This window comes from Saccoglossus kowalevskii, chromosome 5, assembly GCF_978046115.1.
Source record: "Saccoglossus kowalevskii chromosome 5, keSacKowa6.1, whole genome shotgun sequence".
Lineage (NCBI taxonomy): Eukaryota > Metazoa > Hemichordata > Enteropneusta > Harrimaniidae > Saccoglossus > Saccoglossus kowalevskii.
In genome coordinates, this window is record NC_140645.1 from 14,652,768 (window position 1) to 14,679,633 (window position 26,866).

A 26,866-nucleotide genomic window follows, 5' to 3' on the forward strand; every position below is an offset into this window, starting at 1 on the left:
CCCAGGTCAATTCTCAGAAAAGCGCCTTGTATTGTGGGAAAATCAATGTTTATCAACAAAATGGCGCTATGACCAGTGCCCTTTAAAATTTAAGTCAAAAATGTCAGGACGCCTTTACAGTTTTAATATTTCCACTTTGTCTAATATAAAGAAAATCTCTCACCGATGAATTCAGTTGTGTGTTGTACACTAGTTTTCCCTAGATTTGGTATAGCGCCCTCAGTTGCTTTCGTTTCAGTCAGGAAACGCATTTATCAACCTGCCAGAACGCATTGTAGAATCAGCGATGTAGATTTATTTTCATTATCGATGTTTATTTGATGTTCCAGTTATTCTCGAATTTATATCGAATTTACTGTCGTTTTCAATGTATTTGAACTACCCACATGTAACGCAGTACAAATGTATGCACGCTGCCATGTTTATTGACAGTATACTTTCTGCACGTTCCTTTTTTGTAGTTTCACCACATCTTAAATAAACCAGACCTAAACTAAAGCACTTGCGGGGTGTTATTCTGAGAGTGGCTGACACCACTACGGGTATATACGCATCATAGACCGCGGAACAAGTTGGTCTAGCACAAATTATCCGAAACCGAAAAACACTGTGTTTAATCACTGAAGCAAACATATTTTTTTTTATTTTTGAAATATTCACTCTGCAGATCTTACAAAGTTGGAATGCAATTTTAAATATAGCTACGTTGGTCATTTGTTGAAAATAAACTTTATTCCAGTCAGGTTATATTACAAAGTTAACACAAGGCTGCCATGCTATAAAATAAAGTAATTTACATCCAGTTTCCATCGAATTCGTGTATCTCATATTAATGAATTCAAAATGTTTGTAGGAAGAATCACGTGCACCTTATATTAGAGCATACTTCTGCTCTACTTGTAAGTATTACCACCAGTACCACCAGTAGTATGGATTACTGATACTGACTGTGCCTGACTGACCGGAGACTGTGCTGTGTATTTGAGCATGATGCCACAGACACAAAAATGACGTAATACAGCCACTTTGTAAGGGAGGGCAAGATGTTCATATAGTCATGTCAACGACAATATTTAACTCATTGTAATTGCCACATGTCACAATTTGGAATCACAACGTTAACATTATACGTTGAAGATTTCTGAAAAAGATTGACTCGATTATGAGTGTCTTAGCAAACTGGCAACGAGACATTTATACGGGAAATGTAGAAGACCACACTCACAAGGCTAATATTGTTAATATAAGCTCAATGACAACGTCTCAAAAAACTACCAATCAGTGGAATTTACATTTTTCATACCTTGTTAATATTAATTCCCAGTTTTATGTTCGTATTATATTCATCGATTATCGATTAATCAAGTCCTCTGGAAAGTGTCTGAGGATGTTGCAAAGTCGCGGCAATTGCCTACCAGGCGCGGGAGATAGGTGTATGCAAATATCTTGCGCCCGCCGTAACAAGTTGATGTACAGTAAACAAACAGTTTGAAACATCGAGGATAGAATACTGTTGTCCAATGATAACATAATGAAATGCCTACACTCCATCGTGTAATAATATAGCTCATGGGTTGACCACACTTGTTGTCGTCGTCCGTCCGTTGTACGTCGTCCGTAAACTTTTTTTTCCAAACGACTTCTTCTTCAAAACCGTCAACTTGATTGCCTTGCTATTCATACCACATCTACCTGGGATGGTCCTCCGTCAGATTTGTTCATTTCATGAGATCGCATGGATTTTGGGGGGAATATTTTTGTCATTTATGGTTAAAAATGATTGTCAGATTGCTTTGAAATTTGGCATGAGTGTTGTTGACATGAATTACACTCAGACTTATTATTTTCATGGCACCATCTCCAAGTGTCTATTTTCAGTGCATTTCAATTTCTCACATAACTTTGAAATTCATAATTTAGACACATGGACTGGTCTTCTTTCGAGTGTGTTCATTCGTTGAAGATGTCTCCATTTTTGTGGAGGTTATGATTATTTGGATGATATTTTCACTTTCCCATACGTTCTATATGGGCTATGTATAATGCATGCACTCAGTAGACAACTCTATGAGCTGGAAGCTAAGCTTTCTCAGTACACTTTGTTTTGGAAAATGAACTGGGTAGGTCAACGTTTCCCTGAAATACTCAAATTCAAGTCAAGGTAATTTAAAGGTTTATACGTTTGCTGCTTTTATATTGGTTATACTGAAGTGTGAGTGTGAGAGCGAGTTAAACACCTCCCCCGAGTCATGGTCGAGTCAAGACCCCAGGTCAGGGTCACCTCAAGATCATTCATAGAAAGGTCAAGGTTATTTCAACGTCACATGTCATATTGTCTATCTTTGTCATTCTCAATTCAGTCACATGTACAGAAATCAAATAATGCAAGAATATATTTTGGTAATAGAGACAACAACTTCATGTTTCAGTTTCAATTTCCTGTACACCCACATCATCAATTATACATATCTATGCATTACAAACACAATGACGTTTCGTTTTACAGGATATGCCGTTCCAGTGACCATTGCCACAATTAATAAACTGTGGTAGATTCCACTTCTTTAATCCGCCTAGTAACTGCCACTGGTCTCTGACAATTACAGAGGAGCTCTACCGACCGCAAGGATCGCTCGTTTTCGGTTCGTTATCCCATTATTTATTCCACACGTGACCAAGGATAACACTCATGATCTATTTGTTCATGTTTACCGTTCTTTAAAGCGGGAGGGTCGTCACCTGCGCACGCGTGGGAATTGAGTCCCGACCGACGCTAAAAACGCAAAGGCTCATAGGTAAATGCTTGTTTGTAAACAACGACGTGATATGGACATATGAGACATGCGCAGGTAACGACTCCTCCCGCTTTAAAATGTAAGTGTATAAATGTATAATCCAACCATGACTCATGTACATTTCCCAGTCACCCACTTCGCGGTACCGTCTCTGTGTAAAGATTCCAGCAGTGAAAACTCTGCCTTCCAGTTATGTGCAGCTTTAAAGTCATCTATCGTCGCGTTAGAGCCGTAGTAATGATAGGGCACCTTGTTGCCAGCGGTGTCCAGAAGACGAGGATAGAATCCGTACATTGTGATGACGTCACAGAATGAAAGTGCAGCGACCAGTGTGCGTAGCCCTGTTGATGGCAATTTGCGTAGGTGAAGAAATCTGTAGAATATAGAACTTAGTGTATTAGACCCTTATACCTCACCGCCTGTGCGAACAGACGCGCTTAACGCTAGACGCTAGCAATGAAAGTCATTGTCCCAGACACTAGCAAAGCTAATAAAAAGACAATGACAATTATCCCAGGCAACTAGAAAACAATGCATGTCATTGAATTGTTCAGTCAACTCAAGTGAGGGGTATACTATTGTGTGTGCCGCAAAACAACATTTTTAGTTTACAAAAGATTATAATCAAATAACCATCAATACAACGTATCAAATAGCAATATTAAATGATAATTTGTTTTCATTGATATTGCATCTTTAAAATGATCGGTGACACATGTTATGAAATGTAAATTAAGGAGGATGCATTCGCAATCATGATGATTGTAAAACCACCTCAATGTTTGCAGCAGATACGAATATATCATGCAAATAGAAGGAGCCTGAGAGCGAAATTAGCTGGTTCCCGTTCACTTTCTCGTTGCTTGTTCTATTTCTCTTGGTTACCTGACGTCAGCGCTTACGCTCGTGGCCGTTCAGGGGGTTCTTTTTACTTTCGAAAAAATTATAAGAAACTGTTTCTTTTGTTATCGATTTGTACGGAAACAGCGAGAAATGCCAGAACCATCTCAAATATATTAAGTTCTTACTGTATGGGCATGGCGTTATTGCAGCCATGAAGACTTGTTTGAGGAAAGCGAATATTGGAATGTTTTCAAATTACATCGCTTAGTGGAACAATCTGGCGATTACTAGTTACCTGCGTTTTATTTGCCAGTCGACGCAAGAGACGCCGTGAACCAGCGAAAGAGCACAAACCCCCGCCACAGTACTGACCTGGTCCGATCTAGCAATACTGAACCAGAGCAGACTTGTTCCAAAATCCAAAACATGACAAAAACTCTGGTGATATTGCTTTTTGTTATATAATATTATTCCCTTTATCACAGTTTGTTTCAATATGTATATGCATTGTTATATTTAATTTTGAATACAAATAAGTAGTGGGGTTGAAACAACAGTTGGAAAGCAGTCTACCAAATGTCCTTGATAGATGTAAATATCATACAAAAACATAGGTGCCTAATTTGTTTAAATATGTTAAGGGACATAATTTCAAGGTTAATTCAAAGTAATTCAGATATTATAGTATAAAAACAAACGTCTCATCTCAGCTGCATTTAGACGTGAATAGATTCATAAAACATGAAAGATAACAGGAAATCTTAGCTGGCTTTTGTCCAAGTATTTTTACAAGTGTCTGTCAAAAATTAATGATTCACTGAGGCAAATATGAACTGCATTATTGTATTCATTGTGTGACTACTGCATTATTTGAAAATTAAAAAAACGCCCTCAACGAATAGCTATCATGTTGCAAGCTCTGCTTTGTATGCAAATCAACTTAAATTGTTAGTTGGTGTCCATTGGAGAGAAAAGTCAATAGCAATGTTGCCTGCTGAGAATCTACATCTTCAAACACTAGCGTCTTTGTTTTTAAAGTGTGTCTTCAAATTATTCACAGGAGTGTTTATATTGATTATTTGACTTCTTGTTTTCTGTGAAGATTTTATTGGTAGGTTTGCAAATGTGTATCGGACTGTGTAAACACTCTCTCCATGAGTTGGTTTTGAAACCTAGTCTAGTATTTCCATGGAATTTGGGAGACACATTACCGAGGATATTAATACAAGATAAATGATTTGCTTCATTGAACACATACAACAATGCATATTTCCACTGAGTTCAGTGACTTCCGAATGTCTATCATCAGTGATCAGTTAAGAAGAAACAGTAAAAAGTTTTCTCAGTCTTTGCATGATATTTTCACACAATAACAATTATCAACGACGACTACAACAACAACAACGACGACGACGACGACAACAACGCCGGACAAAAATCTTTCTCTAATATACATTTCCCTTCCATCTTTGATGTTACGGGCAAGGTAACAACGTAGGAAAAGACACGATCTCATTGGCGTACAAAAAAAAAACAACAAACAAATTTGAATATGCATGCTAATTACCTTTGTACATTTGGTAAGAAGCTTTTTTGAGCGGTGTATGCAACTTCATATACAAGATTTAACCTGGATTTCAAATACGCAATTGAACGCTGTCTTACAGGCACTGACGATACCCCGGGGTACCAAAGTATGGTGTTATTCAATGAAACGTAATTGTTGAGAAAATCTGGAAGTTGTTTTTGCTTTCGCCGATGGGACATTCTGTAAAGTTGCATCATTGTTGCTCGATTTATAATTGTAACATTTGTTTTATTTCCAACGTCTTGTTCATATCCCGTTATTACTGGAATATTACACCTAACAACAAAGTTATTGGAGTTGATTTCTTCACCACAACAGCTATTTAACAATATTCCTCCATTACCAATTAGAGCGCACGTCTTTTGTGCTGGTATTGTATGTGTAATGCCTTCATCCCTTGTCGAATTATTAAGTCCGAAAGTCATATTTTCCGCGGAGACATTTTTTTCATAAATTTTTATAATGTCTGCATTAGGGTACTTCGTAGATACAAGTTTCCTGTTGAACAAATCATAACGAAACCGTTAAATAAATATTGCAATCATTTTGCTTTGTCAACCACTGTAATCAATACGACTTCCCTATAAATTACCCCATCTGGCAATGGACAACAAGTTTCTATGACGTAATTGAATGATAGTAAGATCCTTCACATCATCGATGTCGTTTTGATTCACTGCTAATATGTTAATGAGATATTCACTATCTTCTAAATGACGAACGACTACGCAACCAATCACAATCGTTTCACACGCCAACGTAAAGTGACGTCACAGAAGCACGTAATCACTGAGGCGATGTATAAGGAAGCTACTGAGAGCAAATACAGAAGTGATATTCAGAAATGTCATCGTTATTTTTTTTACAGAAATGAGGGCGCAATGAAACATACATTTGACGAGGGACATGGCACAATCATGTTGCATCGTATCGCTACGTGATCCCGACACCCACAGAATCATTTCAACTCCTTTTTAATTTGTAGACGAGTTTCAAATCGTTCGTGAGTGAACATTAATACTGATAAACAATACATGAAACTTATTTAGTGCGGAGTTAACACCCTGAACTGAAACTCATCAATGAGAACAGAAACCAACTTTAAAAGTGAAATGAGCTAAATTTATAGATGAGAGCTAAAACTCATCCCGTGGATGCGAGCTCGTTATGTAATAAACTATACAATGATCTTGTACCTTAATTTACTTCTACCAATAACCTCCGTGCCATTTGCGGACATGTTCGTGTGGGTAGCAATCTGTAGTCTTGTAGTTGCTGTTGTGTTCTTACTGCAGATAAAAACAAGATTATATTGTCACCCTATGTCATTGCATACCTTGTTTAAATCCATTATATTCTAGCTGCGACGAAATGAAATCAATGTCAAATACTATTCAATTAGTCCTGATTAAATTACAATTTTTTTATAATATACTAAACTAAACGTTATATAATAAACCATGCAATGATCATCTACCTTAATTCACTTCTTTCACCAATAACCTCCGTGCCATTTGCGGACATGTTCGTGTGGGTAGCAATCTGTAGTCTTGTAGTTGCTGTTGTGTTCTTACTGCAGATAAAAACAAGATTATATTGTCACCCTATGTCATTGCATAATATTGATGTTGTATATAGAAATATTGTTTGCAACATCAACAAAATAATATTGACTTTGTATCATTTTGCAGCAGCTACGTGCATTATTCCTTTTAATGATTCATAGCTTGTTTAAATCCATGATATTCTAGCTCCGACAAAATGGTATCAATGTCAAATGCAATTCAATTAGTCCTGATTAAATTATAAGGTTTTATAATATACTAGACTAAACGTTATATAATAAACCATCCAATGATCATCTACCTTGATTCACTTCTTTCACCAATAACCTCCGAGCCATTTGCGGAGATGTTCGTGTGGGTGACAATCTGTAATCGTGTAGTTGACGTTGTGGTCTCACTGCAGATAAAAACAAGATTATATTGGCATTGCATAATATGAAATGGATGTTGTATATGAAAATATTGTTTGCTACATCAACAAAAGAATATTGACTTTGTATCATTATGCAGCCGCTACGTGCATTATTACTTTTAATGATTCATACCTTGTTTGAATCCATGACATTCCAGCTCCGACGACTAAAGATGTCCATTGATGTGACAATGCACTGGAATATATACCGGCGTACCCGATCCATCCTACCAGCGTCAGAGGAACGAACAGTGTGAAAACCGTGCATTTCCATCGATTACAGTAATTCTTCATCTTGGAATTTGATATGTATTTTTAGACTATGCGATATGAAACAACAATTAAATCATATACCTTGTCATTAAAAGTCCGTCCTCGCATAACATGACGTCAAAGTGTAGTAAGCCGAAATCGAAGAGCGAAAAAGAACCGAAGTCTATTTATTTCCTTTTTTGTATTTGTTCAGATATGTCTTTCGTTGTACCCTTTGGCGTTTGGTGCGTGAAAAGTGTGAATGAATTATTCATGTGTTTATTGTTGTATCTGATATGCCCCCTACTTGATTAAGTTTTCATAATTTCCATATATAATCGCCCTATTGAAATGTGATTCAAAATGCTGTTAGTCTGTATGTCATCATAATGAATACATGTTGAGCAGTGATTAACTACAAGTTTAAATGTTGAACACTCAAGTATGTTATAGATATATTGCGAGACTGTGTTATAAATGCCTTTCATTAAGTATGTCAATGTATCTTTAAAGTACTTACCTCGTTAGATATAATGCATTGTTGTTTTACAGGAAGAATGTGGATACCGAGTGGTGCAGAACAAATAATACAGCGCTGTTGGGACAATGAAATAGACAAGGGTTATACTAGACGTTGACATCTGAACGTAACTAATCTCATATATTCCTAATCTGGTACTACAAGACCTAAGCTTCTGCTGTGCCGAGGAGCTCAGCGTGATATGCAAATTTATGCAAGAACAGCTGTAAATTCAGTGCGGCGCATCGTTTTCGGCAGACGACTGGACAAAATAAAAACTCCAAATAAAAACATTAATTCGACAACTTAAATAGGACAACTTAAACGTAAATACATTATATTTAAACGTTTATATATTTTCTGACATTGTACAAAGGTCTCCGCTGACCTAATTCTTAGCGTCGTGTAGTCACAAAATTACTGGGCGTAAATGTTGCTATGTAACTTTGCTTTGCCAGTGTAAACATGGATCTACTTGCAGTATAGCTAGAACTGAAATTAATATAAACAATTATTTCCAAATAATGAAAATTATAGTGGATCGCACTGAAATAAAAATTCGTGCCTTGCCGACAAAACAGAATTATGCTTCCATGCAAATTCTATGTCTGAGGTTTAAATACATGTAAGCGACTTTCTCCAGGTCACGTAACAATACTGTTTCCATGCGTAAATTTCACAAACATTATGGGCCGTAAATATTTGCTGTAACACGTTGCATTGTTGACGTAAAACATTGGATTACTTGCGATATAATATCATACTCAGATTTGAATAAAATAATATTTCCTAATAAAAACGAACATTAGTTTATCTCACTGAAATAAAAAAGCAACTTTAATAAAAACGGATCGGCAATACACAGTTTATTAATAACTATAATTATAATAACAATTGCATTACATAACGCCGTAATTCATAACTTCCTTACAACACAACTTTGATAAAACGCTGGAAAAATACCATTGCGTCAAACCATCAATATCAAGATGCATTAATATAACTAAGACGTCTTCGTTGACTGGAACGCACTGTCACTAAACACAAATTGAAAATCTCTAACAGGATAGGAATCTCTGCTCCCTGAACTTTGAACCAATTGCTGTCAAACAGCGGGCAGCTATTTTTCTACTTGACAAGTTGACCCCGTTCGTATTTGGACAGAAAAAAAGGTTGTTTTTGGATGACCTCATTAAAAGGTAATGAGTGAAATCGGCGGATCTCCTCGGAGGACATGGTAGCTCCCCGGAGCTCCGCGGATACCGGGCAAAAAACCGCTTTTTTGAACAAATGTCGCACATGCGCAACGCGACGACCACCGCCCTTTAAACTTATCGCAGCCACTAAAACAAATCAAAATAGTTATTCACCGAACTACTTTTCCCACAAGACAAACATCTATGAAAATGACGGTCTTTGAGCCATTTACTATTTATTCTTGTGAAGAAAATTTCTTACCATATCCTAAAATATTGTTTGGTAAATATTGTGAAAAAATGATATGTACATATGACGGATACATATGAATTTCAAGAATTATTAGAACATTCATTACTATTCCTTTTCAGTAAAGTACAGATTTAACGTGACATAACATTGGGTTATGTGCATTATTTTAGGCAAGTTAGCGAAAAAAACAAAAGTGACATGACACAATTGTGTCAAAATTCTCCCCTATTTATCAGGTCGAATGCCCGCAATTTACCTTAGAAGGGGAGATTGGAGGTTCATTTGTCTAGCTATATTTGTATTTATTTTGTATTTTGTATTTATTTATTTATTTATTTACACCACAAAAAGAAAATATACATAACACAATTAATTTTTCCTTTTTACCACTGCAAAGGATTCTGGTGTGGGTCATGGAAATAGCTTATTTGAGCTAGTCGAGTCCTAGACCCGGAATAAGAAATAATATTGTACTGACGTGCGCATTATCATAAATTTATCATATACATATAATTTATACTACCAGTCAATTAGTCAGCTTGTCAATCCGTTAATCAGTCAGTCTGTTGTAGTGAGTTGTCAGCCAATAGTCGTATAATTAATCTGAATATTCAGATATAAGTTCAGCTTTCAGAAAATTTTTAAAAAAATATCTACTAATATTGGCATTTTGTAGTTCTGGTTCTAGTGAATTCCAATGCTTAAGTGATGCAAACTTTATGTTATGCTGGGTTATAGAAAGTTTTGTTTTTGGTATAGAGAGGCTGCCACTTCTATTTATTTTAGTGGGATAATTATGAGAAGGAGTGTTGATGTAGGTATCAGGACAGCGTGCGAAACGATTTTTATTTAAATCGAAAATATATAGACAAGAGTGGAATTTACATAGTTTATGAATGTCCAGAATTTGAAGAGAACGGAACAGTGTTGCAGAATGCGAGTTCAATTTTGAAAAGGTGATAAGCCGCACAAGTCTTTTCTGGAGTCGTAGAATCGGTTCAAGAAGGGTAGGATAAGCGTTTCCCCATATTTCGGCACAGTACGTTAAATGTGGAAGAATCAGGGTATTATATAATAGAATAAGAATATACTTTGGGACATAATGTCAAATTTATGAGATTATACCAATTTTAGAGCTAAGTATGTTAGTGACTTTGTTAATATGAGATTTCCAGTTGAAAGACGAATTTATATTGACACCCAAGTAAGATACTGATGTTACGCCCTCTAACGGTACATTTTCAATTTCTAGGGATCCATTAATATGAACTTGTTTTTGTGGAGTTTTAATTACCATATAATTTGTTTTGTTGGCATTAATTGTTAGTTTATTAGCTTTACACCAGTCAACGACTTTTTTTAAATTCTGCATTGATAGTATTAAGATTAATTTGGTTAAATTTATGTGAGTTGAATAGGTTAGTGTCATCTGCAAATAAACGAAAATCAAAGGCATTGGTACTGGAGTTAATATCATTAATATAGAGAAGAAATAATAGAGGGCCAAGTATTGAACCCTGGGGAATTCCACATTTAACTTGGTTTGGGGGTGATACGGTACCATTGACATCCACTGTCTGGAGACGATTTTCTAGATAACTGTGAAACCATATCCTAAAATATTCGCGACAGTCTTCACTTCTGCTACATTTAACACATAGAATGTTTGATTTGTCAAAACATGGTCACGTCATTATTGATAAAGTGTCGCCGCATGAACATAACATTAAACTCGTTTGGATGTATTTGTCTCTGACGTCACAAGTGATATCATTACGTCAAACATTCGGAATACGCGTAGCAGACGACAAATCTATGTCAGTAGAACGGCGCTATTCAGTGACATCAAAGACGCATTGTGTATTTGGAAAGTTTAGTTTACTGATGTTACGCTGCTCCGCGCACGTATTTGCTTTGCTTTTTACTGCATGAATAACAAAGCACTTTGTAATATTGTGGACTGCCACGGTGTACTGCACAACGACGCTATGCCGCAATGTTTAAACACCTAAGTAGTACACTTAGCTTTATTAGCATACGGTGATAACTGTGACACTCTGCTTAGAACCAGTGTTTAACTGGTTCACTGTCTATGATACACCTTATACAAACTGAGAAATATGACTGATCAATTTACTGTAAGCAAAACCGATAAAGTGCGAAACTAAAATGACTGGACGTTATGAACTGTTAAAATTCAAATTTACCAATTCGACAAAACAGTGTGTTATATGCATAACAAGTTTAGTCTGAATCTAGTAATTATGTCTATGAAAAACATACTTGTATATTCCTAAATCTGTAACATTTCTCATTAACATTTCTCATTGACATTTCACATTAACATTTCTCACCAAATAGAAATAAATTATTAACTGTTCATGCCAAATAAACAAGTCATTGAAAATGACACAGTCCCTGTTAAATTTTCGAAAGTTCTCTTTGTGCTCGTCATATTAAAGCGGAGGGGTTGTCGCGAGCGTATCCTTGAAACTTGAGTTCCAAGTGGCGTATACAACAGATTGTTTATTTACATCAAAACACGTGTTCCGTGTAGTAAATATGGCCAAAAATAAAAACAGCCGTTATTCGGCCATCTTTGATCTGATTATGAAACACACTGATATGTATGATGTATGTGCCAAATACGAATGAAAATGGTACATAAATTGTGGAAATATAGTAGTAAGGTCAAAAAGTCAGATGGCTGTCAATCGGCAATCCTTGACCAGATTTTGAAACAAATTGTCATGGACATGCATCCTAGCATGTATAAAGTACATATATGTGCCAAATACCGCATATAAAAAAAAACAAGATGCTTGCCAGTCGACCATCGTTGATCCAATTGCAAAATAAATCGGCATGGACATGTATCCTAGCATGTATAATCTATGTACCAAGTTTGAATGACAACTGACAAAGTATGTCCACAATACAACATTTTCAAAAAACAAGATAGCTGCCAGTCAGCCATTTAGAATCAAATCGCTTAACCATTGAATGTGCATATGTCCCACATAAAGTACTAGGCACATGCAAACAATGAACGGAATCGGTCCAAGGGATTCTGAAATATGACTCTGGACAGACTGACGCACGGACGGACACACGGATGGACAGACTTGGGATTTCACGGACGGTCGGGGACATGTATCCTAACATGCATAATCTATGTACCAAGTTTGAATGAAAACTGACAAAACATGTCCAAAATACAACATTTTCAAAAAACAAGATGGCTGCCAGTCGGCCTTTTTGAATGGAATCGCTAAACCACTGCATTTGCATTTGTCCCACATAAAGTACTAGGCACATGCAAAGAATGAACGGAATCGGTCCAAGGGATTTTGAGATATGAATCTGGACGGACGCACGGGCGCCCAGACGCACGGACGGACGAAGACCGAATTATGAGTCCCCGTTTTCGGACTTCGTCCGAACGGGGACTAATAAACATATCGATACTTCTCACCTGACCCGAATTGCAACATTACGTTTATTGCTAGGGAATCTGTTATTGATTGATCACAAAGTCACTGCGATAGGTAGGTGTCGCAATCACCTCAATCACGACGTTGAAGTGACGTTGTATACCATGCGCCGCGATGAACTAGGGCAACCTAAGCGGTCAAACGGTATCGCGTCGTACATCTCGAGTACTGTTAAGGCGAGACGCGCAGATAATAAACTTATATTTGATTCATTATCTTCGCTTGAACAGATAGATATAAATCTCAGGTAACTTTTTATTATCCAGACTCTCACTTTACGTTCAGTTCCCATCGCATTAACAGGGCTATCGATTGTTCCGGCCGAATTTTGAATTGTAAATTACATTGTTATCATAATAGGAATGCAATTTATTTAAATTCATGCCTTCATTAAATATAATTTAACTCACTTAAGTTGCTACTCTATATAGGGTTGCGTTTTAATTGAGTTGAATTGAATTGAATACAAATTCAACTTAATTTATTGTGTAGTTTAGATTTGGATTATAGAAGGCCTTGTACATATCTTGCCCTTTTCTGTAACCCTAAAGATAATGCAAATATAGAAATAAATATTGGAATCCTCTGTGGCAAGCAAACAAGCCGAGTAGGTTTATTTGCATATCAATAGCAGAAGAATGACTTTAAGTTCGTATGTTCATGCAATTGAAACGCCTTGTTTTTGTAAATTTGTAAAAGGTGTACAGGTGGTTTCAATGCTACGGCAAGTAAAGGTGGCTAGTCCGCTAAATCGAGAATTAACCAAGTAGACATCAGTGTAATTTTGAGTTGCGTTGAAATTCAAAGATCACGTAATTGAAAACGGAGTTATACGTGTGTATATATATATATGCACGGATTAAGTGAACGGCAATAGAATACTAGTATGTGTGCCACGTAGGGGTGTTATGGGCGCGCCCTCCAGGTTGTGTATTTGTGCTTGGAGCATGCGAGGTTGGAGCCCTGGATTTAAGATACACAATAATCTGAAATCAAGTTAAAAAATGAACTTACGTCGGTCATGTTACCGTGATAAATCTTCGGTATGTGAGATAGCAAGAAAAGCAACACCTCATGTGAGACGTGACGGCCCCATTTTACTCCCTAAGTTATCGATCGTTTCACTCTCTCTCTCTCTCACTCTCTCTTTATTCTACCGTTGGCGGCAGAAGGTTCTCGAAATCAGATATCAATTGCACAAGCCCCCCCCCCCACTCCCTATATTTAGGGGGGGCCTATGCTTGTTCCCTCATTTTTTGACCCCCCCCCCTATCTAGGGAAAAGAAGAACATTTAACACCCCCCCCCTTTCACGGGCTTTTCCGATGAATTTCACCCCCTATATAGGGAACTTTTCAGTCTAGAACTCCTTTTAAACCCCCCTTTTTTTTATATCTCGGGAAGTGTTTTGAAATACACCCCCTATTTTGAGATTCTCGGGAAAACAAGCAAAAAATACCCCTTTTCTACGATTTTCTCGGGAAAATGTTCCCGAGACAGATCGTCAAAAAGTACCCCCTTTCCCGAGAAAATGGGAACGCGCATGCGGCCCCCTATGAATCCTGAGTGGGGGGGGGCGGGTGCACAAGCAATCTCTAGCGCTGATTATCTCTTTTATATTAACTACGAAACCGGTATTAAAGAGTGAGTTATCACAATAATAATATAAATAAATTATTAAAGCAAATTGCCGTTTAAGAACGAGTAGCAGTAGCAAATGAAATGATAGATAACCTGTATTTGCTTCGGCTACTCCAATTGATTCCTATCTCACAACAAATGGACTGGATTAAAATGAATGGAATACAAAATGAACCTTAATAACGTAAACAACACAGGCACTGGTGTCCTATAATTCCTTGGTGATATCCCAAGGTTTGGCACCCCGGAAGAACAGCTCATTCCTTTATTATATTGCATGTCCTATACATGCACACAAAACCTGGAATTTCTTTCAAGTTGGCGAAAACAATTAAGCATAAATTACACTTTTTGTAATTGTTAGTTCCGAACTACTGTTGACGTTTTTTTTAAAGTTAATCTTGCACCATATCCTTGGAAAGGTTCGGTCCGAATAATTGATTTGCCTTTAATCACTATGATACTGAGAATTGGGACAACCGACTAAGTAACACACTTAGGGACCACTGCAATATTTTATGAGAAATATGTGTTGGAAAGTGGTACAATTTACGCTTCTTCTATATGCCCGGTGACATGAACCTAATAATATTATTATCTGACACGATCTGTTTCAGATATTAAAAGAATACCGTTTTATATAACAAGCTTGTTAATTTCTTTCTCATTATATTATGTAGAAAGTTGTTGTCCATTGTGCATTTCACAGTAGGCTAATTACTATGTTCGTTAGTACATAGTTTAAATTTGTTTCATATAAGTCACGCCCTCTATTGACGAGTCGCTTCCGTGACGTCAAAATAGAAGTAAATGTGTGTGTAAACAATAAAGAAGTTGACTATCATTGAATATAGCTAGCCAAGGAACGTTTGTTTCAGCTGACAGTGACATTGACAGTTTCATTACTTTGTTCGACAGACCACAAAAAGCCGGCAAGGTTGGCATAACAACAATTGTGGAAAACTGGGTGAAAAAATGCAGCACCGGTTTTTTGAGTTTGGCAAACAACCTAAACGCACTCTACATGCGCGGTTACTAGAAGAATTTTGAAGTAACCGAGCTACACTTCGTCATTTCAGACATTTTGTTCTTTACCTCACCGCGTAATGATGGTACCGAGCGTCTGATTGGGCGTCTTTCCAACAGGCGCATCCAACCAAAGACAATGTCTTTGATCCAACCAAACTTGGCCATTTGTTTAACATAAAATACGCGTTTACCACGGGTTGGCAATAAGTCGGCTCCAACAAACCGTTCGATACGGACGATGGCTCTGATCAAACATTACGCTGAAACCATATTTCTAAATTTCGCTTCATTACATACGGTGTAAAACAACATATATATTTATAAGATGATAATTTAAGGTTAAGACGAATTATTTCTGATGAATACTATTCATGAAAAAGGCTTCACTCCTATGAAAATTATACCAAACAACAATAATTATGTAATATTTTCCAAACGCGAACGACCATAAACAAGCATAGTCGTTCATCATTATGACTATCTTTATTCACGACCGGCGATTTAGGGGTTCCTTGCCACGTATAACGGCCTGTATACAAAACAAATATGGACGGAAAATCATAGATCATTAACAATATGGAGAGTTACGTCACTGAATTGTTCTGTCGCTAGAGGGCGCGACAGATTGACAATATTTTACTCACGCCGTATACGTAGTATAATATACCTTTTCAAAAAAATGCAACAGTGTGTATTAATGTATGTGCATGTATTTTGGTTTTTGTACATTGTCAAATTTTTTGAATATTGTCTTTCAAAATTGAATTTAAAAAGCCAAAAAGAGCAAAGAAATGTTTAATTTATTAAACTCATCGCCATTATTCGTTAAAATGTAAGTGTATAAATGTATAACCAATCATGACTCATGTACATTTCCCAGTCACCCACTTCACGGTACCGTCTCTGTGTAAAGATTCCAGCAGTGAAAATTCTGCCTTCCAGTTATGTGCTGCTTTAAAGTCATCTATCGTCGCGTTAGAGCCGTAATAATGATAGGGCACCTTGTTGCCAGTGGTGTCCAGAAGACGAGGATAAAATCCGTACATTGTGATGACGTCACAGAATGAAAGCGCGAGAACCATTGTCCGTAGTCCTGTCGATGGTAATCGACGTAAGTGTAGAAATCTGTAGAACGAATTAAAAAAATTAGCGTTTATGTTATACTTGCAGTTAAACAGTGCAAATTAAAGGGAAGTGTTTTTCGCCACGTCACGCATGTGTAAAGTTTGCGCTAATAAATATTGATTTCCAATAATCCAATGCGTTCTCAGTGGCAAGCACAAATGCTAGTTTTTTTTTTATTTAGACGCGATTTGCACTAAATAACAACTTTGATTCTTAGTATCCAGTATCTCAGTCATCAGAGGATTTACCTAGTTAAACTTTGATTATGTGTTTGTACGCGTTGAATTGTTGAATAAATATGGAAACTGTTATGGGATATATTTTGTGAAAGGTGGCGAAGGTGTTCAACGTGGCACCCTAGACTAGCATCTAATACCGTGTTCACACGTGTTCACACGTGTGCCAAAAAGCCGGTATGTAGACCAGCTTTATAGTTAAGCCGGCGTTGAAACACGTGTTAACAAGATAAGCCGCGCCACGCCGTTCTTTGCCTTTAGCACGCGTGAACAATAAGCCGCCTTAAAAACACGCGATCAACGTCAGCCTCGCTGTGGAGTTCTATTCATTGCAAGTGTTATAAAGAAACATGTCGGCCGATAACAACGCCTGCTCAGTTTAGTCTTTATCCACGTATGAACATAGACCCCACCCCCCACCATAAAAAATGCGCGATGGTGAGCAGATCTCGCCCCATGCACAATTTCGTGCCGCAGCCTCTGCCCCGGATGTTACGACGTAAGACGACCATATTACTAATGAGATACAAGGAGCCAATAGCTCATTTGCATTCCAATATTAATCCGCCCGGCCAAGATAATCATTTACGGTCATGTGATCTTTTAGCGACCATAAAAATCAACAGTGTCATTTATGAGAGATTTTGTTAATATAAGTATTAATAATAATATTTACTATTACCTTTTTACATTTGGTATGAAGCTTCTTTGAGCGGTGTATGCTACTTCATATACAAGATTTAACCTGGATTTCAGATACGCAATTGAACGCTGTCTTACGGGCACTGACGATACCCCGGGGTACCAAAGTATGGTGTTATTCAATGAAACGTAATTGTTGAGAAAATTTGGAAGTTGTTTTTGCTTTCGCCGATGGGACATTCTGTAAAGTTGCATCATTGTCGCTCGATTTACAATTGTAACATTTGTTTTATTTCCAACGTCTTGTTCGTATCCCGTTATTACTGGAATATTACACCTAACGACAAAGTTATTGGAGTTGATTTCTTCACCACAACTGCTATTTAATAATATTCCTCCATTACCAATTAAAGCGCACGTCCTTTGTGCTGGCAGCAGATATGTAATGCCTGCATCGTTTCTCGACTTATTAAGACCGAAATACATATTTTCCGTGGAAACACCTTTTTCATAAACCTTTATTATATCAGCATCGGGATATGTCTTTGATACAAGCTTTCTGGTGAAGAATCATAGAAATGCGAATAATAAAGACTACTGATTTCACCCGTTGATGGAGATACGTAGATCAAAGAGAGTGGGGTATTAACACACATAGTTACTAATTGTCACAGTGTTATTGGATCAAATAGTAGGGAAAATGACCTCTGCGTGACAATATACTCACTGAGATAATTGGTTTATCACCAGGTTAGTGCGAAGATATAGCAAAGTATGCACGAAGTACAGCGAGAGTGCGCGTTGGTCGATGCGACCGCGTACTGTCCGAGTGCCTACTTTGTAGTATCCTCGCAATAACCTTATTATTATACATCCTTTTTCTCCCAGGAATACATCTTGGGAATGCCGAAATCCAAACTAGATTTAGCGAACTTCTTTGTGTAGGATCCGGTAAACCCTGGGGGCAGCCATGTTTGTTTTTATTATTAGAGGACACTTACGCGCATAATCGTTCCTTATTTGGAATTCGTGTTTACTAATATGGTTGGATGAAAATACCCAGTGCAATACCGCAAAATTGCGCACGCTGTTACTTATGGCGTTACGGTGAGCGATGTATACTAATTTGTCATATGACCGCTGATCATATTTTTACACTGAAAACAATAGTTAGTAAATACCTGAAACAAAATGGTAAATTATATACATGCTTTGTAGAATTACATGAGGCTTTTGATACTGTTTGGTAGGATGGTTTATTTTATAAATTATTAAAGAACGGGATTAATAGGTAACTTTGTCATTTAGTTAAAAACATGTATAACAATACTAAAACATGTATTCGCTTTGGCAAAAAAATAAGTTTAATATTTAATACAAATAAGGGTGTGAGACAGGGATGTACTATGTCCAATGCTTTTTAATCTTCATGTGGATTACTTAAATGATACATTAACAGATTCAATAAACCAGGTAACATTAAATAATTATAAAATTAACTCTCTATATTATGCAGATGACTTAGTAATAATTTCACACAATTAGGTTTGCAAAATGTATAAATTATCTGCCACAAATGGAAACTCCGATAAATCTTAAAGCGGGAAATGGTCGTCGCCAGCGCACGCAACGATAACAACACACGCTAAAACGCTAAGGCTCATGAGTAGACGCTTGTTTGTAAACAATGACACGATATGGCCATCTGACGCATGCGCAGGTGACGACCCTTCCGCTTTAATAAACGCTACTAGAGAAAGCTACTAGAGCAATGTATGCACTGTTAAAAGCAATGCCAAGAGAGACTGACTGTAGAACATTTATGCATCTTTTCAAGATATGTATTAAACATTTTTTTTATATGGTTCAACAACTCGGTACATAACATACTAGACATTATTATACATCTGTCACCGTAACGCCATATGTTACAGCATGCCGAAATTCTGTGGTATTTTATGGGGTATTTTCATCCTACCATATAAGAAACTGCGAATTCCAAATATGGAATGATTACGCGCGTAAGCGTCCTGTAATAATATAAACAAACATGACTGCCACCAGGGTTTGGCCGGACTCACACAAAGAAGTTCGCTGATTCTGTTCTGAACATTTTGGGTTTCCGCTTTTACATGATGTATCCCTGGAAGGAAAAGATGTATAATAATACGGTTATAACCTCATAATAATAGATGTGACAACACCAATTAAACAGTCACATTTGAAATTCTGTAAAAAAAATACTAGGTGTGAATAAATTCTCCTCAAATGCAGCATGCAGAGCTGAAATTGGTAAATTCTTAATACTAATATATATTCAGGAATTTTTTATTAAATACTGGTATCGTATTAGTGCTTTACCAGACTGTAGTATTACAAAACAAGCCTTTGAAAAACAAAGACAACAACATTTACATTGGTTCACATGAGTAAATAACTTGGTCTCCGAAAATACTACAAATTTGTCCTTGTAGTTCAATCTCAAAATATCCCGATTTTGATTTCAATAAATTAGTTAAGAAATGTAACAGTAGATAACAGATATCCTCATTGAATGTTTGTGATAGAATTACAGGGAGACCAGAAGATTGTGAAATTCATATTTAACTTCCTTGATACCAGAATGTTCAGAGTAGCGATAGAAACAACTCTCACCTACCTCAATGCACTCGGTTTATCTGCAATCACTGGGCTGTTTGTTGACATGTTCTTATAAGTGACATTTTGTAGTGTTGTAGTGGCCGCTGTAGGTTCACTGTAAATAAAATGGTCCGATCAGTTTTCTAAAATATGTTTATTGATTGTTTCTCATAATATGTAGTTCTAAATGCACTTGGAATTCAAGTACTTATGGAATAAGAGCACTTTGAATTCAAGTACTTATGGCATATGGACACTTTGAATTCAAGTACTTATGGCATATGGGCACTTTGAATTCAATTACTTGTGACATAAAGGGCACTTTGAATTCAAATACTTACGGCATAAAGAGTACTTTGAATTCAAGTACTTATGGCATATGGGCACTTTGAATTCAAGTACTTATGGCATATGGGCACTTTGAATTCAATTATTTGTGACATAAAGGGCACTTTGAATTCAAATACTTACGGCATAAAGAGTACTTTGAATTCAAGTACTTACGGCATAAAAATTACTTTTTTTGAATTCAAGTACTTGCGAGATAGCGAGTAATTTGAATTCAAGTACTTATGGCATAAAAAGTATTTTGAATTCATTTAGTTATGACATAAAGGGCACTTTAAATTCAAATACTTACGGCATAAAGAGTACTTTGAATTCAAGTACTTATGGCATAAAGACACTTTGAATTCAAGTACGTGTGGCATAAGGGCACTTTGCATTCAAATACGGCATAAAGAGCACTTAGAATTCAAACACTTACGGCATAAAGAGCACTTTTTTGAATTCAAGTACTTATGGCATAAGAGAATTTTCAATTCAAATAAATACGGCATAAAGAACTTTGAATTCAGCTACTTACGGCCTGAAGAGTACTTTGAATTCAAGTACTTATGGCATAAGGGCACTTTGAATTCAAACACTTACGGCATAAAGAGCACTTTTTTGAATTCAAGTACTTATGGCATGAGGGAACTTTGAATTCAGACACTTATGGCATAAAGAGCACTTTTTTGAATTCAAGTACTTACGACTTTGAATTCAAACACTTTTTGAATTCATTTTGAATTCATTTAGTTTTGACATAAAGTGCACTTTATATTCAAATACTTACGGCATAAAGAGTACTTTGAATTCAAGTACTTATGGCATAAGAGCACTTTGAATTCAAATAAATACGGCATAAATAGCGTGAACTAGTAGATGCCATTTCGTTCAAATCGGTCACCTGGTGGCCGTATAAAAAATATGACACACGACGCAAATTATTGTGAGAACTGGCTTATACAATCCTCGGTACGTAATAGCTAGAGAGAAGCTTCGCCTCGCAAGATAGCAATATGTCATCTTGTACCATAATCCCTGAGGTTCGCTTTACGCAATTGACAAGATACTGCATGAATAACCCTCACAGCGCCAAAATACGGTTACAAATTCTACCTATAATCGATATATGCTCGTTACAGTGCCCTTTTTATTTAAAGGGCGGTAGTCGTCGCGCCAAGCATGCGAGAGATATATGGGTCTCATATAAACAAAGATGGCGACGTGGGCTGTTGCGTAGATCAACGAGTACAAACTGAGACGCTACCAAGCTTTAATTAGGTGTTTTAGGTGATTGGAAGGTATCAAAGGAGTCACCAGCGGCAGTTAGTGCAAGTCGCGCCGAGGTCAAACCTCATGCTTGTGATTTCCATTAGAAGAGCGCATTGGATTGTGGGTAAATCAATGTTTATCGACACAAATATCGCACATGTGCAGCGCGACGACCAAAACGCTTTAACCAAAATTGCGAATACAAAGTTTCAACCAAATATTTGAACATGGTGTTTGGTGATTTCTGTGTCTACGTATTACCTTGAAAGATGTAAGATAATAACTATAACCATCTCCAGAGTCAAGTATACCACTCTGTTGAGACCATTTCACCTTGTATACACACTCGCTATCGCTCATGGTATACCCGCCTTTGGGGTGATTTTCCCTTATTAATGTGGTTGATCGTACCGTGTTTGAAGTAACGAAATTGGCATTTTGCCAATCAGACGAGTCCCTTGATGTGACATTACACTGGTATATAAAAAGGTGTATCCGGTAAACCCCATCAGAGACAGTAGAACAAACACAGTAAAGGTAGTGAATTTCCATCGATCGCAGTAATCCGTCATCCTGAGAGTGTAATTTAACGTTGGTGACTGTTAGCGATATATAATCTGAAGGGGAAAATACCAATTATGAAACATACGGGAAATTAATGCATCAAATATGATGTTGTGGGGATGAAACCGGAAGAGTATTGAACTAATTTGAATCATAATTATTCAACTATCATTAATTTTGCTTTTTTTCATAGTGTGTACGACCAATCGCCGCTTTCAATTGTGTTGAAATCTGCTGATTGACCTTCTTTCAAAATACAGGTTTGAAATGCGCCTTGAGGCATTGTTCTTTGAACAATAATACTTCTATTTATTTTTGTGCTGTGGTGTTAAAGTAAAATCGTGAGGTGATTCAAATGCCGATGCACGTTTATCGACAAAGTAATTCGAACAGATGTTGTACGTATGATTCGTTTTTATCCTCAAATGTGTGTATTGTTGTCGCCTATATCCAGCTGAGCTTGGCTCACGCGTTGTAAAAAATTTCGATATTTACATTCGATCGTCGACTGCTCATTCAGATACAACAATAAATTCAGCTATAGGGTTCACACCTGTAATTAAAAAAGTAGCTGACTGTGTTACTTTGTAGTGACATTCTCGTAGAACTAATAAATAATATAAAAATGAGTATTGATTGTTTCCATCCACATTCCATCTTTATACACTGAAGTTAGTAAAGGCGTGTATATGTACTAAACCTCGTGCAATTGTAACTGTAATGATACTAGGTATATATCGTAAGTTTGTATGAATCACTGAGACTTAGATAAAGTTGTGATCAGTCATTGATTTTTTTTAATCGGCGAATATAAGTTCTCGGTCATAAACATCTGTACACTTGCGATCAAATCGTATAAGCCAGTTGCAGTCGTAGAAACTAACTCTAATCTAAACAACAGACTTTTAAAATGCTGGAAAAGTCAGACAAACGGGTCCTCAATGTATATAACCAGTGGCGTTATGACGTCAATTAAATCAGCGACAAAGCCCTAAAAGGGTTGTGAAGTGTGTTGGAAACAGATTTCTATGATTAACATATTTGGGGATCCCGTATGATATTCTTTATCTTACTTTACGTCACTGTAGTTTATAGCCTATTACGTTTAGTGTACCTTGAGATTGTCCGCCAGAATGTAAACTTGTCACATGTGTGAGTCAAGGCTAACATGAGGCAGTAGTGTTTAGACCACAGAATAAAGTAGTCGTGCTTTTCAACTCGAAGTAACTGACTTGTTATCTGATTCTGTAAAATCCTTTACCCCACTTTTGTTGGTGCCGAGACCAGGATGACCTATTCAGAAGAACAAGTTATTCAGCAGACAATTACGATGGATGCACGGACTGCCACGAGAATGGAAAAGGGAAGTAGATATAAACAAATTTGCTAACCCTGGGGATGATATGTTGGGTATCAGATTTGCGGGCGTTCAAGTTCATTTGAAACAATGTAAAACTAAGTTGGTGACCCCAAAAGTGATAAAGCAATATTTTATTTCGCCAAGATCTGAAATTTATCATGTTAAAACATTAAACTCCAATATTACTGAATGGGAAAGTATTTACTTAGCACCATTTAGACTTACAATAGAGTCAAAGCTCAGGGAATTTCAATGGAAAATCAGCCACAATATCCTGGTAACCAACTCTGTTCTTTGTAAGATGACCCCACCAAAAATTGAATCAGGAGCCTGTACGTTCTGTAAGGGGCCTGATGAAAATCTGCTTCATCTTTTCTATGAATGTCCAGTAGTAAAATTATTATGGGGGACAAAACTGAGCTTCCCTCGGGTAAACGACCCAGAATGCTTCTTGTTTGGTGATAGTCTTCTCCCCCTCCTGTTAAACTTTTTGCTTTTGGTAGCCAGAAGGTTTATATATATTTGCAGATGTCAGGGTAACAAACCAAAATTTGAGGAATTTAAAGACTTCGTGCAGAGGGTACAGAAAACTGAGTACTTGATTGCAAACAGAAAAGGTAAATTGGGAAAACATTAAAAAAAATGGGGAAAATTTATGAAAATTGTAACAAAGACCTAGCATATCAGCATGAATTCCTGAAAAAATTGTAATATTTTTGTGGAGACTTTGTACTTGTTTGTTGTGCAATGAAATTTTTTGGTACACATACATGTAACTAGGTAAAGTGCTTATGTAAATTGACTCAATAAAAATGTTTTATATATAAAATCTAAAAAAAAATTGGTGTTTTTTTGTTGTGTTCCAAATGAAAGGATTCTAAGCTGAAAAGTTTTCACAAACGGTAGATGGAAATGAGACATTTTCTTTCGCCCAGTGATTTGAAAATACGTATTGGTATGCCATTTTAAAGAGCGCCCTCATTTCTGAGGGTGTTTGAAATGTGTGCGTTATCATTTGACCTGCCGTCGAGCGGTGTGGTCCAGGTCTGATAATATTTTTCTGCCGTTCTAGAGAGGCCATGCATTCTAGTGATGTATTAGGGCATTCATTTCTTTTCAGTAAACGACATATGTCGGAATGGGACAGTTATTCAGATGGGTGAAACGGAAACATAGCCGTCTGAACGGGAACAGTTTCTAGAGCGCAAGTCCTCTGACCTCTACGTTATTACAGCTCAGAGGTTGACTCTGTCCATACATGCTGAAATTGTTCAAGTCTATCCTTCTAATCTGACGTTAATATGTTTCAAGACACTAACATGTTCAGAAAATATAACTTACCAGTTCCTGAAACGATGCTGTCACTCTCCACACAAACAGACAAACATGAACGGGTGACTGACGTCAAATCTTCATTAAAAAACGTGACAACAGTCTATTCGAAGAAACCAAATAAAAACGATTTTATAAATTTGAAATTCAAAAATTTACAAAGAATATGAACTACAAAAATACTGATTATATGTATGATTTGGAATTAATGTAAAGACAGCTTTCATTTAATGTATCACATGATTTTGCATTGGGTTTAATAATTTATTCATGAATTTGGGGACCGCGACTCTAGCTCCATCGTCCGAATCGCACGGTTTGTTGTTTGAACTGTTGCATAATTTTCGTGACTCCCTATTCTCGTTGCAAACAAACAACTGGCGAGTAATACGATGGGCGTTCAATAAGTAATAATGACCCTGACCCATTTCCCATAGCAGGAGATTAATAAAACTTGGCACAGTTATTAGTCGTTCTCTACATAGAAACCACCCAGAGTTTTTTTGTACAACTCCCCAGGTTGGACCTCACCCCACGTCTGAACTTCAGAAATCAAGGCTGCATCATCAGGGAAACGATCCTTTCAAAAACAACTTCATGGCTGGGAAGAGATGAAAGTCAGAGGGTGCAAGGTCAGGAGAGTAAGGGGGATGGGGGAGGATTTCATAGCCACACGCCCGTGCTTCTGATCTGGCGACATGCGAGTTGAGGATCAGAGCGTTGTCCTGCAGGAGAATACTTTTGCTGATCTTGCCCCGCCTCTTGATTTTGATAGCTTCTCTTAATTTCATCAAAAGTGATGCGTAATAGGCTCCTGTAATTGTGGTACCCTTTGCCAGGAAATTTGTCATCACTACTCCGTCCTGGTCCCAGAAGACTGTGAGCATGACCTAGCCAGCGGAGGGCTGCACCCTTGCCTCCTTTAGAGGTGGTGAGTCCAAGTGCTTCCACTGCATTGACTGGGCTTTGGTCTCTGGGTCATAGTGATGGACCCAAGTTTCATTCTGTGTAATCGGTCTTTTGAAAAACTTTGACTCATCTTCTTGGCACATTTCCAAATTCATCCTCAACGTGTTCTTGTTTCTGGAAAAGTGTGACCAATATGGGGACCCATCTAGCAGGCACCTTATGCATATGCAAATGGTCATGAATGATAGTTTCCACAGACCTTGTACTAACCTTGACCTCTTGGGCTATTCGGCGAACAGTAATGCGTTGATCTTCCAAAATGGCTGCCTCAACTTGACGGCCAGATGCCTTATCAATGGAAGAAGAGGGACGACCAGGTCTGGGAGCTGTTTCCACAGACATCCTACCATGTTTGAATACAAATACAAAAATCGGATCAATGCGCGACACTCAACTGACTCAATTTCACACCTGACTCAGTTCAAACACCTGTAAATCAGATACTACAATTAGATCAGAGCTATAACCCATAGAGATGTAAGTCAATACACATGCATTTCATGGGCATTACTTATTGAACGCCCCTCGTACCTTCAATTGCTTGGTTTTGGTGATTGGTGAGGCTTTTTATCTTGACAAATGTCGTGATCTGTTCTGCCTGGGTTGCAATTTAAAACAAAAAAACGCTCTACTGTATTTTGATACAAAATAGCTGATTGGCTGTTTATTTTTGTAGCATCTCCCCCACCTTGTCGTTAAGAGCGCCTATTAAATACACACTGCTGTGGTTCAATCTGGCAAGGGTTAGTTTGAAAAAGGTGACCCGGAACAAACGTCGTGCTGGCTAGGGTCAGTGACCAGTATTGTAATTT

The 26,866-nt window shown here is 37.2% G+C and overlaps 2 protein-coding genes across 2 annotated transcripts; both read right to left on the bottom strand.

Annotated features, from left to right (window-relative positions):
- Positions 1–4,801: 4,801 nt before the first annotated feature.
- LOC102804437 (uncharacterized) lies at positions 4,802–14,022 on the bottom strand. The gene is made up of 7 exons (XM_085499563.1): positions 13,933–14,022; positions 7,976–8,050; positions 7,337–7,523; positions 7,093–7,188; positions 6,704–6,799; positions 6,423–6,515; positions 4,802–5,724 (listed from the first exon to the last, which is right to left on the bottom strand). The coding sequence occupies exons 3-7, from the start codon at positions 7,495–7,497 to the stop codon at positions 5,202–5,204; spliced, it is 969 nt and encodes a 322-aa protein (XP_085355689.1). The 5' UTR covers positions 7,498–7,523; positions 7,976–8,050; positions 13,933–14,022; the 3' UTR covers positions 4,802–5,201.
- A 2,348-nt stretch (positions 14,023–16,370) lies between these two features.
- LOC102800682 (alpha-2,8-sialyltransferase 8B-like) lies at positions 16,371–26,396 on the bottom strand. The gene is made up of 5 exons (XM_085498739.1): positions 26,265–26,396; positions 25,095–25,188; positions 23,626–23,686; positions 17,631–18,149; positions 16,371–16,712 (listed from the first exon to the last, which is right to left on the bottom strand). The coding sequence occupies exons 1-5, from the start codon at positions 26,394–26,396 to the stop codon at positions 16,451–16,453; spliced, it is 1,068 nt and encodes a 355-aa protein (XP_085354865.1). The 3' UTR covers positions 16,371–16,450.
- Positions 26,397–26,866: the final 470 nt, after the last annotated feature.

What these genes read in the sequence shown, in the direction of transcription:
- LOC102800682 (XM_085498739.1), bottom strand. Translation starts at nt 26,396, where the DNA reads ATGTCTGTGGAAACAGCTCCCAGACCTGGTCGTCCCTCTTCTTCCATT. An exon ending in GAATAGCCCAAGAGGTCAAG is followed by an intron (nt 25,189 to 26,264) that starts GTTAGTACAAGG and finishes TTCTTCGAATAG; the next exon opens with ACTGTTGTCACGTTTTTTAA. An exon ending in TTTACAGAATCAGATAACAA is followed by an intron (nt 18,150 to 23,625) that starts GTCAGTTACTTC and finishes ATTCTTCACCAG; the next exon opens with AAAGCTTGTATCAAAGACAT.
- LOC102804437 (XM_085499563.1), bottom strand. Translation starts at nt 7,497, where the DNA reads ATGAAGAATTACTGTAATCGATGGAAATGCACGGTTTTCACACTGTTC. An exon ending in GGTGAAAGAAGTGAATCAAG is followed by an intron (nt 6,800 to 7,092) that starts GTAGATGATCAT and finishes TTTTATCTGCAG; the next exon opens with TAAGAACACAACAGCAACTA. An exon ending in GGTGAAAGAAGTGAATTAAG is followed by an intron (nt 6,516 to 6,703) that starts GTAGATGATCAT and finishes TTTTATCTGCAG; the next exon opens with TAAGAACACAACAGCAACTA.